This window comes from Chiloscyllium punctatum, chromosome 12 (genome assembly GCF_047496795.1).
Source record: "Chiloscyllium punctatum isolate Juve2018m chromosome 12, sChiPun1.3, whole genome shotgun sequence".
Classification (NCBI taxonomy): domain Eukaryota; kingdom Metazoa; phylum Chordata; class Chondrichthyes; order Orectolobiformes; family Hemiscylliidae; genus Chiloscyllium; species Chiloscyllium punctatum.
Window position 1 is genome coordinate 94,175,026 of NC_092750.1, and position 13,531 is coordinate 94,188,556.

The 13,531-nt window shown below is 43.2% G+C and overlaps 1 protein-coding gene across 7 annotated transcripts in view; it reads right to left on the bottom strand.

The window, feature by feature from the left end:
* The window catches only part of LOC140483959 (nuclear receptor subfamily 2 group C member 2-like), a 223,988-nt gene that overhangs the window by 115,769 nt on the left and 94,688 nt on the right, over window positions 1-13,531 (bottom strand). For all 7 annotated transcript variants that reach the window (XM_072582824.1, XM_072582825.1, XM_072582826.1 and 4 more), the window contains 2 exons: window positions 9,518-9,614; window positions 2,767-2,951 (listed from right to left, as the gene is read on the bottom strand). In XM_072582824.1, the coding sequence (XP_072438925.1) occupies window positions 2,767-2,951; window positions 9,518-9,614 (282 nt within the window). The remainder of the gene's footprint in view (window positions 1-2,766; window positions 2,952-9,517; window positions 9,615-13,531) is intronic.

Consider the following 13,531-nt stretch of genomic DNA (forward strand, 5'->3'; position numbering starts at 1 on the left):
ATTTGAAACCGATGAATAGATTGTTGATGAGATGGTCTGTTTCCTTTAACTTTGTGAATTTGATGATGACAAATGTGACTCCCATTTATCCGATCCATAGTTTGGGTTGGATTACGAGGAGGGTTGTGCGTTCCAGTCTTTGTATGGCTGCTTCTGCTGTGAGTCCTACTATGGGTGATTCCGTGGGTGTGCCAGTCATTTGTTAATATGCTTGGCTGTTGAAGGTGAAGTGAATGGTGAGCATAAATCCAGTAGTTTGACTACAATGTCCTTGCTGATGGTATTGTTGGAGATCAGTGTTTTCAGTTCTTCCAGTAGTGCTGTGAGTGTTTCTTTCACCAGTGGTATGTCAAAGGAGGCTGCAATGTCAAAGGAAACCATGATTTCATCATTATTGATTTTAATGTTCCTGAGGTTGTTGAGGAATTCCTGAGCTGAGTGGATGGTGTGGGTTGACCCATTGACAAGATGTTTCACAATCTACTGTAATGTAGTGCAGATTGTGTAGGTGTGCCCCATAGAGAAACTATGTTCTGAGGGGGATGTCTGGTTTATGCACCTTGGGGAGTCCAAAAAAGCGGAGGGGTGTTGGAGCCTTCAGGTTTCATTTTGAGGTAATCCGTCTTGGTTATCTGTCTAGGCTGTTAGAGTTTTTTTATGTTATAAACAATCCTGTTCTCTAACTGTGGTGTGGGGTCGAGCTCCATCTTTTCAGAAGTATGGGTATCTCCAAGTAGCACCTCTGCTTTTTCAATGTAATTCAGTTTGTTCATTGTGGTGTTTCTGCACCCTTTATCCGCTGGTAGGATTATGATGTCTTTAATCTCTCCTTAGTCCTTCAAGGTCTTTTCTTTCTGACATGTTGTAGTTGTTCAATTCACTTCTTCGGTTAAAACAGGGGACTATAGTTGGATGGCCTGTTGTGTTTTGTCCACGAGTCCATTAAATTTCAGTGTTGATTAGAGATCAGCTAGGAAGTCAGTTTTCTTGGCATTTCTGTAGTTATAATTGAGTCTGCATAACAGGCTTTCTCGATTTCTTTTAATGGGCTGTTGGACAGATTTCTTATCCACGTGGCTGGTTTGAGCATGTTCTTATTGTGAATTGATGTGGTGAGTTTCTCCTGTAGTGTCAATTTCTTCATGGTTCTGGCCATGTAGTATTGGGTGCTGATGGCCTGTTGCAGGGTTGCAGTCCACTGTTGGTCAGTCGTGTTCAGGGACCGTGATCTTTTGCGCGCAACTTCCCATTCATATTTGTGGAGGTGGTCACGGGCATCGTTGATCACCAGTCACCGTTTTGTTCTGCAGTTTTTCTTGCCTGTGGGTTGTTGAGTGGTGATCTGTACCTAACGCTGCGTGTAAGTACCTGGTTCTTGAGGCATTCATGGACGAAATAGAGTTGTTCACAGGTGGAGCTCATTTGATTGGTAAAGGATTCCCATCATTGGACCAGTTTGAACTTGTTACGTCCATAGTTTCTTAAGGCTCTTGTGAAGATTCATAGTTTGTGTTGTGGATGTGGTCGTAGGCTTGCTTGCCAAGCTGGTGTGTTGTCATGCAAACGTTTTGTCACTATGCTAGACAACAACCTCAGTGTGACTTCCATGAAGCATTCTTGTTTTACTCCGCTTGATATTTATAAATATTGGCGAGTTAACCCACAACCACATCCACAACACAAGCTACAAATCTTCATAAGAAACTTAATAAATTACATTTACTTTGTATAGGTGAAATCAAGTGAAAATGGTAAAACAGAAAAATGGAGAAAGGAAATAATATTTTATTGTATTTATGGTGCAACATTAATTTTCCCCTGAGAGGATGATACTCCATATTTGAAAAAACGATTAAAGGCCAGAGGATTGTTCATCAATAATGATCAATTATTACATGATTTAACACATTACAGAAAGCGCCAGCTCAACATTTTTCAGCAATTTAATAGTGTGAGATTAGCAGGCAAATACCCAAATTCACATCACTAAAGATACTTCAATACTAACTCTATCATGAGGCCTGCAACAAGGTGCCTGCAAAAGAGCAGGTATGACTACATCAACTTCACGATTTCCATAGTTCACCATAGACCTGCAGATGGCAACAGAAGTTGCTGCCAGATTTATGATAACACTGATGTGGACAACTTCACTGATATCACAACAAGATTCAGGTTAGTATATTCCTGGTTACAGCTATCTCTGCATACAAGTAAATAATGATCGCTGACTCAAGGACCTCACTATTTCTTCTTCTTTCTGGAGATACTGCCTCTGTGAACTTGCTTAAACATCCATTCTTCACATGCAAACCTAAAAAGTCAGTGCTGACAAAATAGCTGAGTGTAGGAAGTGTTGCAGCCAAAGATCTTGTTACCATCTATGATAAACTTGTACACATTCCAGTAGCAATCATTCTCCCTGGGACACCATAAGTAAATGTGACAGCGGACACTCCTTTCTGAGAGAAAAAACTGTATGGTAAGCTGGTCACTGTACAACAGGTTCTGATTTTCATTTTTACACTGGTGCTTCAGAAACTCAACAACTAATACAGCTTTTACTGAAGCAAGCACTAATAAACTCCAAAAATAATCCCTGATTACCAGAACCAAAACACAGACTGCCATTTTGACTGATTGTGACTCACATCATCAGTTAAAGTGGAAATAGTGATAAGTCATCGTTTTGCTCTTTATTCAGAGAACCCAGACAGGGAGCCATGAGGTTACAGGTAGCTGGCACATTGAGTGTTGGTTGTGTACCGTGTAATCTCATTGGTAGACTGGTCCTCTTGTTGCAGTTCTGTGATATTGATGTCTCCATTATGAAGTGCTTCAATTGCTGTCAAGTCACCCAGGCTCTGTGACTCCTCCTTGCCCTTGCTGAGGTCTGTTAGTGAGGTGATGACATTAGCCAGTGTACTCAAATCACCTTGGCTTGCTTCAGCCTAAAACAAGGAGATACAGAGAAACTGATCATTGTACTCATCTACACACTGTGAGAGGTACCTATGATACCAAGGCACCTTGAGTCAGACAATCTGAGCAGAGTTTACTAACAATCCAGAGGATCACTGCACAACAAAGGAACATTATAGGCTTGCTGAAGAAGAATACACAGTCAATCCTGAAATGAAAACAAGAAAATGCTGGAGATCACAGGGAGTCAGGCAGCAGCCATGGAGAGAATGCAAGTTAGCATTTCAAGTCTCGATGACTCTTCAGAGATGAAGTGAATTGTGGAGGAGACAGCATTTATGCAATAGCTTGGGGGTGGAGTGCTGGGGGAGAAAGGATGATGGTTGTCCAGATTAAATGGTCACAAGTAAGACTGGCAGGACAATGGCGGTGTGGGGGTGGGGTGGTAACAGAAGGTTCACAACTTGAAAGTGTTCAACAGACAGGCCTTTTGGCCTAAACCGGTCCACACCGACCAAAATGTATGTTCACGCTAACCCCATTTCCCTGCACTTGCCCCATGTCCTTCTAATCCTTTCCAAATTGTCCAACTTCTTTTGAAATATTATTAATGTACCCGCTTCAACCACTTTCGGTGGCAGCTCATTCCATATGTGTACCACCCTCTGTGTAAAAAGGGTGTCCCTCAGATTCCCTTTTATTCCTTCCCCTCTAACCTTAAACTGATGCCCTCTAGTCCTTGATTCCCCACTCTGGAATAAAGACTGAGTGCATTCACTCAATCGTGAGAGTGCGTCTCATGATCTTATACACCTCTATAAGGTTACCTCCTCAGTCTCCTACACGCTACAGAAAAAAGTCCTAGCTTGTTCGACTGCTCTCTATAACTCAGACCATTGGGTCCTGGCAACATCCTTGTAAATTTCTTCTGCATTATTCCCAGTTTAATAACAGCCTTCCTATTACAAAGTGACCAAAACTGAATACAATATTCTAAGTGAGGCCCTGTATAACTGCAACATAAATTCCCAACTTCTATACTCAATGCCCTGACTGATGACCAGTGTGCCAAAACCGTTCTTCACTGCCCTGTCTACCTGTGACTCCACTTTCAGAGAACTGTGAACTGGAACTCAAAGGTCCCTCTGTTCCACTAAACTCCTTAAGGTCTTACCATTCACCATGAAACTCCTACCTTGATTTGACTTTCCAAAATGCAAGACCTCACACTTATTTATATTAAACTCCATTTGCCATTTCTCGGCCCACTTCCCCAGGTGATCAACCTTCCTCACTGTACATGGTACTGCCTATTTTAGTATTATCTGCTAACATACCAATCATGCCTTGTACATTCTTATCCAAATCATTAATATAGATAACAAACAGTAAGGGGCCCCAGCACTGACCCCTGAGGCACACCAGGCCTCCAGTCTAACAAACATCCCTCCACCATTACCCTCTGCTTCTGACCATCAAGCCAATTTTGTATCCAATTTGCCAGCTAGCCCTGGATTCCATGCAATCTAACATTCCAGAGCAGTCTACCATGTGGAGCCTTATCAAAAGCATCACTGAAATCCATACAAGTTATGTTTACCGCCCTGCTTTTGTCAACCTTCCTGGTCACTTCATCAAAGAACTCTAACAAATTTGCAAGGCACGATCTTCCACTCTCAAAGTCACGCTGACTACTCCTAATCAAACCCTGTCTTTCTAAATGTATGTACTTAGAACATTTCAAAATCTTCTCAAGTAAATTACAAACACAGATGCTAAAGTGACCTAGTCTATAATTCCCAGGTTTTTCTTTGCAGCCCTTCTTGAATAATGGTACAACATTCACTACCCTCCAGTCTTCCAGGACCTCACTCATGGCTAATGATGCTGCAAAAATATCAGCCAGTGCCCCTGCAATTTCGTCCCAAACCTCTTTGCAGGGTTCTTGGATATATCTGGTCAGGACCAGAAGTTTTATCCACGTACATAAATTCAAATTCATCCAACACCTCCTCTATTGTGATATGGACTGTCCCCAAGATAGCAGCAGCCTTCATTTTTGCAGCAGTAGCAGCAGTGGTGAGAACGAGGACAGAGGGCTGCCTGGAAGGTAAATTCCTCCTTTAATACCTTATCTCGAGAATAGACAGAGTGCACGCTGATCAGGAACAGACACAGGACTGCTGAGTAAGTGAGGTAATATATTTGGGTAGTTGCTTTACCTGAAACACTACTTAGGCTGTGTCTCCCACTCATCCTCCTCCGCTAACCAAAAAAAAGGTTTGTGCGCTGATTCGGTGAGGTTACTAGTTTTATCGCAAGTCTTTTTCGGAATTCAGAACAGTGGGAATGGATGTTAGGGCAGTTGCATGTTCCTACTGTAGGATGTGAGCAGTAAGGGTCACCACTAGGGTCCTCACTGACTTCATCCTCGGAAACTGTGTTAGGGAACTGGAGCTGGAGCTCGATGAATTTCGGATCATTTGGAAGGCAGAGGGGGTAATAAAGAGGAGTTATAGGGAGGTTGTCTCACCTCAGGTACAGGACAAATGTAGATGGGTTACAGTTTGGGAACGGAAAGGGAACAGGCAGGCAGTGCAGAGATCCCCTGTTACCATTCCGCTCAGGCGGGGAAAGCCAGAGTGGCCAGGTCTTTGGCACTAAGTCTGGCTCTGTGGCTCAGAAGGGAAGCACGGGGCAGAGAATACACAAGTGCTAATGGTAGGAGACTCTATAGTTAGAGGAATGGACAGGAGATCTGTGAACGGGACTCTCGGAAGTTATGCTGCATCCCAGGTGCCACAGTCCGGGAGGTCTCTGATTGAGTCTACAAGATTCTGGGGCGGGGTGGGGGGGAGGGGGGGGAAGAGAGGGTGAGCAGCCAGAAGTCATGGTGAACCCAGAATGACATGGCTAGGAAAAGGGATGAGGATCGAAAGTGATTTCAGGGAGTTAGATTGGAAGCTAAAAAGCAGGATGAGCAGGGTAGTAACCTCAGGATTACTATCAATGCCACGTAATAGTCAGGAGAGGAACAGGCAGTGAGTGCAGCTAAACACATGTCTACAGGGCTGGTGAAGGAGGGAGGGCTTCAGATACGTAGATCATTGGGGTACCTTCTGCAGAAGGTGGGACCAGTACATGAACAACGGACTGCGCTTAAACTGGAGTGGCACCAATGTCCTGCAAGGGAGAAGTGCAAGAGCACCTAGGGAGGGTTTAAACTAGTTTGGCAGGGGGGTGGGAACTATAGATCAGAGGAGAGGGTAGTTGTTGAACAGGCTGAAATAGAATGCAGAGAGTCTGTCAGGAAGGATATACAGGGTAAAAACAATGACTGCAGATGCTGAAAACCAAATACTGGATTAGTGGTGCTGGAAGAGGACAGCAGTTCAGGCAGCATCCAACGAGCAGCGAAATCGACGTTTCGGGAAGGGCTTTTGCCCGAAACGTCGATTTCGCTGCTCGTTGGATGCTGCCTGAACTGCTGTGCTCTTCCAGCACCACTAATCCAGGAAGGATACACAGTTGATAGGGCAAAGGGATGGGTTAAAGTGTGTCTGTTTCAATGCAAGGTGTCAGGAATAAGCATGAAGAACTTAGAGCATGGATCAGTACTTGGAACTACAATGTTGTGGCCATAACAGAAACATGGATTTCACAGGGGTAGGAATGGTTGCTGGACATTAAAGGATTTAGATCTTTGAAAAAGAACAGGGAGGGGGTAAAAGAGGAGGGGAGTAGCATTGCTAATTAGAGAGTCCAACACAGCTGCAGAAAAGGAGCAGCAGAGAGACGGACAGCAGATCTTTGGGAAGATGCAGATTTAACAGAGTTTTTGTTATGGGTGAATTCAACTTCCACTATATTGATTGAAATCTCCTTAGAGCAGATGGTCTGGATGGAACAGATTTTGTCAAGTGTGTCCAGCAACGATTCCTGACTCAAAATGTAGATCGGCCAACTGGAGGGGGAGGTCGTATTAGATTTAGTGTTCGGAAACGACCCAAGCCAGGTGTCAGATCTCTCGGTGGGAGAGTATTTCAGTGATAGTGACCACAACTGCCTCACCTTTGCTGTAGCCACGGAGAGGGATAGGAACAGACATTATGAGAAGGTACTTAATTGGGGGAGGGGAAATTATACTGCTATTAGACAGAAGCTGTGGAGTATAAGATGGGAACAATTGTTCTACGGGAAACTCACAACAGATATATGGAGGCTGTTTAAGGAGCACATGTTGCAAATGTTGGATAACTTTGTCCCACTGAGACAGACAAAGAATGGTAAGGTGTGGATGACAAGAGAAGAGGAGCTTCTCATCAAGAGGAAGAAGGAAGCCTACTTAAGGTCGAGGAAGCAAGGATCTGGCACAGCTTTGGAGGATTACAGGGTAGATAGGAAAGAACTCAAAAATGGACTGAGGAGAGCAAGGAGAGGGCATGGAAAAGCTTTGGTGGGAAGGATTAAGGAAAACCCAAAGGCATTCTACACTTACGTGAGGAATAATACAATTGTCAGGGAGAGGGTAGGGCTGATCACGGATAGCGGAGGGAACTTGTGCCAGGAGTCTGAAGAGGTGGGGAGGCCCTAAATGAGTTTTTTGCTTCAGTATTCACTAGCAAGAGAGATCTTGTTGATAGTGAGAACGCCATGGACAGGTTAACAGGCTTCAACAGACTGATGTTAAGAAAATGGATGTGCTGGAAATTCTGGGAAGCATCAAGACAGATTAGGTCCCCAGGGTCAGACCAGATATATCAAAAGATTTCTACCGGAAGTGAGGAATGAGATTACTGTGCCTCTGGTGAGGATCTTTGCATCTTCACTCTCCACGGGAGTAGTACAGGCTGATTGGAGGGAGGTGAATGTTGTTCCTCAGATCAAGAAAGAGAATAAAGAAATCCCTGGGAATTACAGACCAGTCAGACTTACATCTGTGGTAAGCAAAGTTCTGGAAAGGATTCTCTGAAATAGGATTTACGAGTGTTTAGAAAAACATAGTTTGATTAAAGATAGTCAGCATGGCTTTGTGAAGGAGCAGGTCATGCCTCACAAGCCTTACTGAGTTATTTGAGATGCAACAAGACAAGTTGATGAAGGTCGAGCAGTGGATGTGGCACAAACATTTCAGTCAGGCATTTGATAAGGTTCCCCACAGTAGGCTCATTCAGAAAGTTAGGAGGTATCGGATACGGGGAAATCTGGCTGTCTGAATACAGAATTGGCTGGACAAAAGAAGACAGAGATTGGTAGTGGATGGAAAGTATTCTGTCTAGAGGTTGGTGACCAGTGCTGTCCCGCAGGGATCTTCTCTTGGGCTTCTGCTTTTTACAGTTTTATAAATGACTTGGATGAAGAAGTGGAAGGGTGGGTTCGTAAATTTGCCGATAACACAAAGGTCGATGGTGTTGTAGATGTTGTCGAGGGCTGCTGCAGGCTGCAAAAAGACATTGACAGGATGCAGAGATAGGCCGAGAAGTGGAGTTCTTGAGATCTCTGTTCTGGAGATATGGCTTTGAATTCCACAATGGCAAATGGTGAAATCTGAATTTTAAAACAAAAATCTGGAATTTTAAATAAATGTCTACTGCAAACATGCAATCAGTGCTGATTTTTATAAAAACCTCAGGTTCATTAATGTCCTTCAAGGAGGAAGATCTGTCCACCAGGCAACGAGGAATGGGCAATAAATACTGGCCTCGCCAGTGATGCCCACATCCAATGTCAGAAAAAAAGGTTGCTGATCTCAAACTAATTCTCAATCTTCAAGGCTGGTTTTGTGATGAATTTACATGCCAGGTTTGCTCAATGATAGAACTTGTGACATACTTACGAACCCACCCTTCATCCAAGTTATTCATAAAAACTGTAAAGAGCAGAAGCCCAAGAGAAGATCCCTGCAGGACAGCACTGGTCACCAACCTCTAGACAGAATACTTTCCATCCACTACCAATCTCTGTCAAGAGGGTATCTCGATCACTGCACTGTCTGAGATCTCAACTCTACGCAATTTATTCTTCCCCTCTCAATCTCATCCTTTTACCTTTCCAAGCCTGTGGACAATACCTCTCTTCCACTGACAGATTAGTCATATTAGGGAATCCTTGCCTGCTTTTCGAGCTGTACCAAATTATAATAAATGAGTCAAATATAAACTAGTTTGTGTGCTTTGAAAGCCCTCAAAGGGCATCTGGCAGACAGCTCGTCAGTTTTACCAGCCCATCAAAAGTTGACATTGAAACAGATTAATCGTGAAAAGGAGCAAGATAAAGTTGCTCCAACTCCAGTAAGTGCCCAATGATTTTCGGTTACTCAAACATCTGGGATAACATTAATATACAAATGAAAGCCAATGATGCTGTGGAAATACAGTGCGCTGTTGCACTGAAAGGGCACCAGATTCATTCAGGAAAGACACATTGCATGTAACAAACTTTTTTCACCATATCTGAAGAAAGATATGACCTGACAACAAAGTAGGGAGAGTTCTATTTTACACAATATATGTATCAATGTGTCACATAAATCATGCGACAGAATGACTCCTAATTGGAACCTCAATATATTTACCAGACAAAAAGATCTCTATACCTTTGAGTCCACAGCCATTAGGACACCAGCACTGTCTGTCTGTATTAGCGGCTGCTGAATATTCACCAAAGCTCCTGATTCAAACAGGTTAGTCGGGCTGAAAGAAAACAGAAAATAAGACTTCATAACGTGTATAACCTGATAAGAGTTCTCTATTCTACCTCCAAGTCTCACGTAACATCATAGTTAAGAAATATAATCTGACCACAGAAGACCAGTGAGAATGTGATGGATATGATCGCATATATGGATGTTGTTGACAAGAAAGTCTGTAAAATTTCTGGTAAGGTCCAAATAGCAAGATGGGTTCAGAGTGAGTCTTTGTTTGGGGTGGATGACAGGTTATAATGTAAGACATAGTGTGCAGAAAAATGGAGGAACTATCCATATTAGCAGACTACGCCTCCTAGGGATCTGTACTGGGGCCTCATACTTTCACTATATTACTTAAAACTTTTATTTGATATAGAACACAGAAAAAGGCCCTTTAGCCCATCATGTCCAAACCAGTCAAAACCTGTTTTAATTCCATTTTCTTTTTACTTTTGACGTTGTAAGTGCATATTAAGTACTCCTTAAATACTATGAGGGCTTCTGCCTCTCCCACCCTTATTACAGACATTGAGTTCCAGATTCCTACCATCGTCTGGGTGAAAAGGTTTCTCATTACATCTCCTTTAAATCATCTGACCCTTACTTTAGATCAATTGTGATGATGCTGTCACTTTATCAAGCCTTTTTGTCCTGTGTTTTTTGAAGAGAGATTGCAAGGCAGAGATACTGAGCTAGGAGAAAGTGAAGACTGCAGATGCTCAAGAGTCAGAATTATTAAAGCACAGTGCTGGAGCAAGCACAGCACTTCAAGCATCTGAGGAACAAGAGAGCCGATGTTTCGGGTATAATCCTTCTTTAGGACTGAGCTGGCTAGTGCAGATCACTTTAATAAAGAGCATAGGAGGCCTTGGTTTTCTTTTAATGCAGCCCCATGGGTGTAGCCAGCTCTCTCAGATCAGGATTTCTGAGTAGCATCAGAAGTTACCGGGGTCTCAACAGAGTTGGAAGCTTCAGTGAATGTCTCCTAGCTGTTTCTCTATGAATTTTCTCTTGATTTCGTTTTTCTTCCTGACATGGGAGAATCTGTGACTGCATTTTCCTTTTTGCCCAGGAATGTGATTAAGAAATGTTACTACATTAGAACAGTTAACTAGTCGCAGTTACTGTATCTATTATTCTGTTAAGTTTATCTAGATTCCTCTTTCTTCGGTTGTATTTTAACTATAGCGTTTAAATATATTGTGTTTACATTAAACTTGAGTAGTTTGGCCAGTCTGGAACAGGCACTTCACATTTGCTTTTAAAATAAGTTTGGGTCTCGATTACCTTCTTAAAATATTTTGAGGGGTCTGGGCAGCTGTATAACACTCCATCTGATGGTCACTGATCCCTCCATCAAGTGGAAATGTTTTTTCCTGTCTACCTGATCTATGGCCCTCAATTGTTTTTCAAATCACTTGCTGGGATGTGGACATCACTGACTGGCCAGCATTTTTATTGTCAGTCCCTAGTTGCCCCCTTGAGAAAGTGATGGTGAACTGCCTTCTTGAGCCACTGCAGCCCACATGCTTGTAGGTTGACTCACAATGCCCTTAGCAAGGGAATTCCAGGATTCTGACCCAGTGACAATGTAGTAACAGACATATATTTCAAAGTCAGGATGGTCAGTGGCTTGGAGGGAAATTTGCAGGTGGCAGTGTTCCCATGTATCCCCTTGTCCTTCCAGATGGAAGTGCCGATGTGTTTGGAAGATGCTTTCTCAAGTTCGTTGGTGAATTTCTGTAGTGCATCTGGAAGATGCTGCTTCTGGTGAGCATCAGTGGTGAAGAAACTAATACATCTGAATGTCCCCTCTCAATTTCCTCTGCACTAAGGAAAACAACTCCAATGTGCCTAATCACTTTTCTTACCCAGAACTCTTCAGCTCAGGCAAAACTTTGATAAATGCCCTCTGCACTCTATAAGTGGATTCCAGACTGCACACAATACTCTAGCTGAGGCCTCAACAATATTTTATACAATTTCAGCATCACCTCCCTGCTCTTAAACACAATGCTTTGGCTAATAAAGACAAGTATATCATATGCCCTCTTATCGAATTTAACCACGTGGGAAGGTAGTGGAGGCTCGAAATCTTGTAACCTTTTAAAGGTATTTAGCTGAGTATTTCAAACATCATAACATTCAAGTATATGGGACAAGTGCAGGAAATTGGGACTAGTGCACTTTTCGCAGCAGTTATGTCAGTGCAGACTTGGTGGGCCTTTTCTGCAATGTATGAATCTATGAACCTGCCCTGAACTTTATGGCGCTGGTATATATGTACAACAAGGTCCCTCTGATCCTTGGTGCTTCCCTGGGTTCGACCATTCATCATGTATTCTCTTGCCTTGTTTGTCCTGCGCAAATGCATCACCTCACGTTTAGAGTCATAGTATCCTGGAGCACAGAGACTGACCTTGAGCCCAAACATTTCCAAAAAAATCTTTCTATGCAAACCCCAGTTCCCTGCACTTGTCCCATGTCCTTCTAATCCATTCCTATCCACATATTTGTCCAAATTCCTTCGAAATGTTAACGTACCCGACTCAACCACTTCCACTGGCAGCTCATTCTATACACGTACCACACTCCATGTAAAAATGCTGCCCCTCAGGTTCCCTTTTATTCCAACCTCAAACTCCCTCTAGTCTGCGATTTCCCAACCCTGGGGAAAACACGGAGTGTATTCACCCTATCCATGCCTCTCCTGATCTTATACACCTCTTAAGTTCTGCCCTCAGTCTCCTACACTCTAAAGAAAAAAGTTCTAGCTTGTCCAAGTTCTCCCTATAACTCAAGGCCATTGAGTCTGGGCAACATTCGTGTAAATTTCCTCTGCACTCTTTTTTTGAATAACATCTTTTCTATAACAAGGTGACCAAACTGAACAGAATACTCCAAGTGTGACCTCACCAATGTCCTGTATAACTGCAACATAACTTCCCAACTTCTTTACTCAATGAGGCGAAAGTGAGGACTGCAGATGCTGGAGATTAGAGTCGAGAGTTTGGTGCTGGAAAAGCACAGCAGGTAAGGCAGCATCCGAATAGCAGAAAAATCGACGTTTCCCATTTCCTGATGAAGGGCTTTTGCCCGAAACGTCGATTTTCCTGTTCCTCGGATGCTGCCTGACCTGCTGTGCTTTTCCAGCACTACTCTCTCTACTTCTTTACTCAATGCCCTGACTGATGAAGGCCAGTGTGCAAAAAGCCTTCTTCCTGTCACTCCACCTTCTGAACTATGAACCTGAGCTTCGAGATCCTCTGTTTCTTAAGGCCCTATCATTCACCATGAAACTCCAACTTTGATTTGACTTTCCAAAATGCAAGGCCTCACACTTAGCTATATTAAACTTATAGAACATGCAGTACAGGCCTTTCAGCCCTCCATGTTGCACAGACCTGCAAAACCAATCTGAAGCCCATCTAACTTACATTATTCCACTTTCATCCTTATGTCTATCCAATGACCACTTAAATGCCCTTAAAGTTGGCGAGTTGCAGGCAGGCCATTCCACGCTTCTACTACTCTCGGAGTAAAGAAACTACCTCTGACATCTATCCTCTATCTATCACTCAGAGAAAGGGAGGACTGCAGATGCTGGAGATCAGAGCTTTAAATTGAGGAGTGATAGATTTGTACTGAAAAATGTGTTGGTGGAAAAGCGCAGCAGGCCAGGCAGCATCAAAGGAACAGGAGAATCGACATTTCGGGCATAAGCCCTTCTTCAGGAAATCCTGAAGATTGCCTGAAGAAGGGCTGATGCCCGAAACGTCGATTCTTCCTGTTCCTTTGATGCTGCCTGGCCTGCTGCGCTTTTCCACCAACACATTTTTCAGTACAAATCTATCACTCCTCAATTTAAAGCTTTGTCCTCTCGTGCTAGCCAACGCCAGACGGAAAAGGCACTCACTGTCC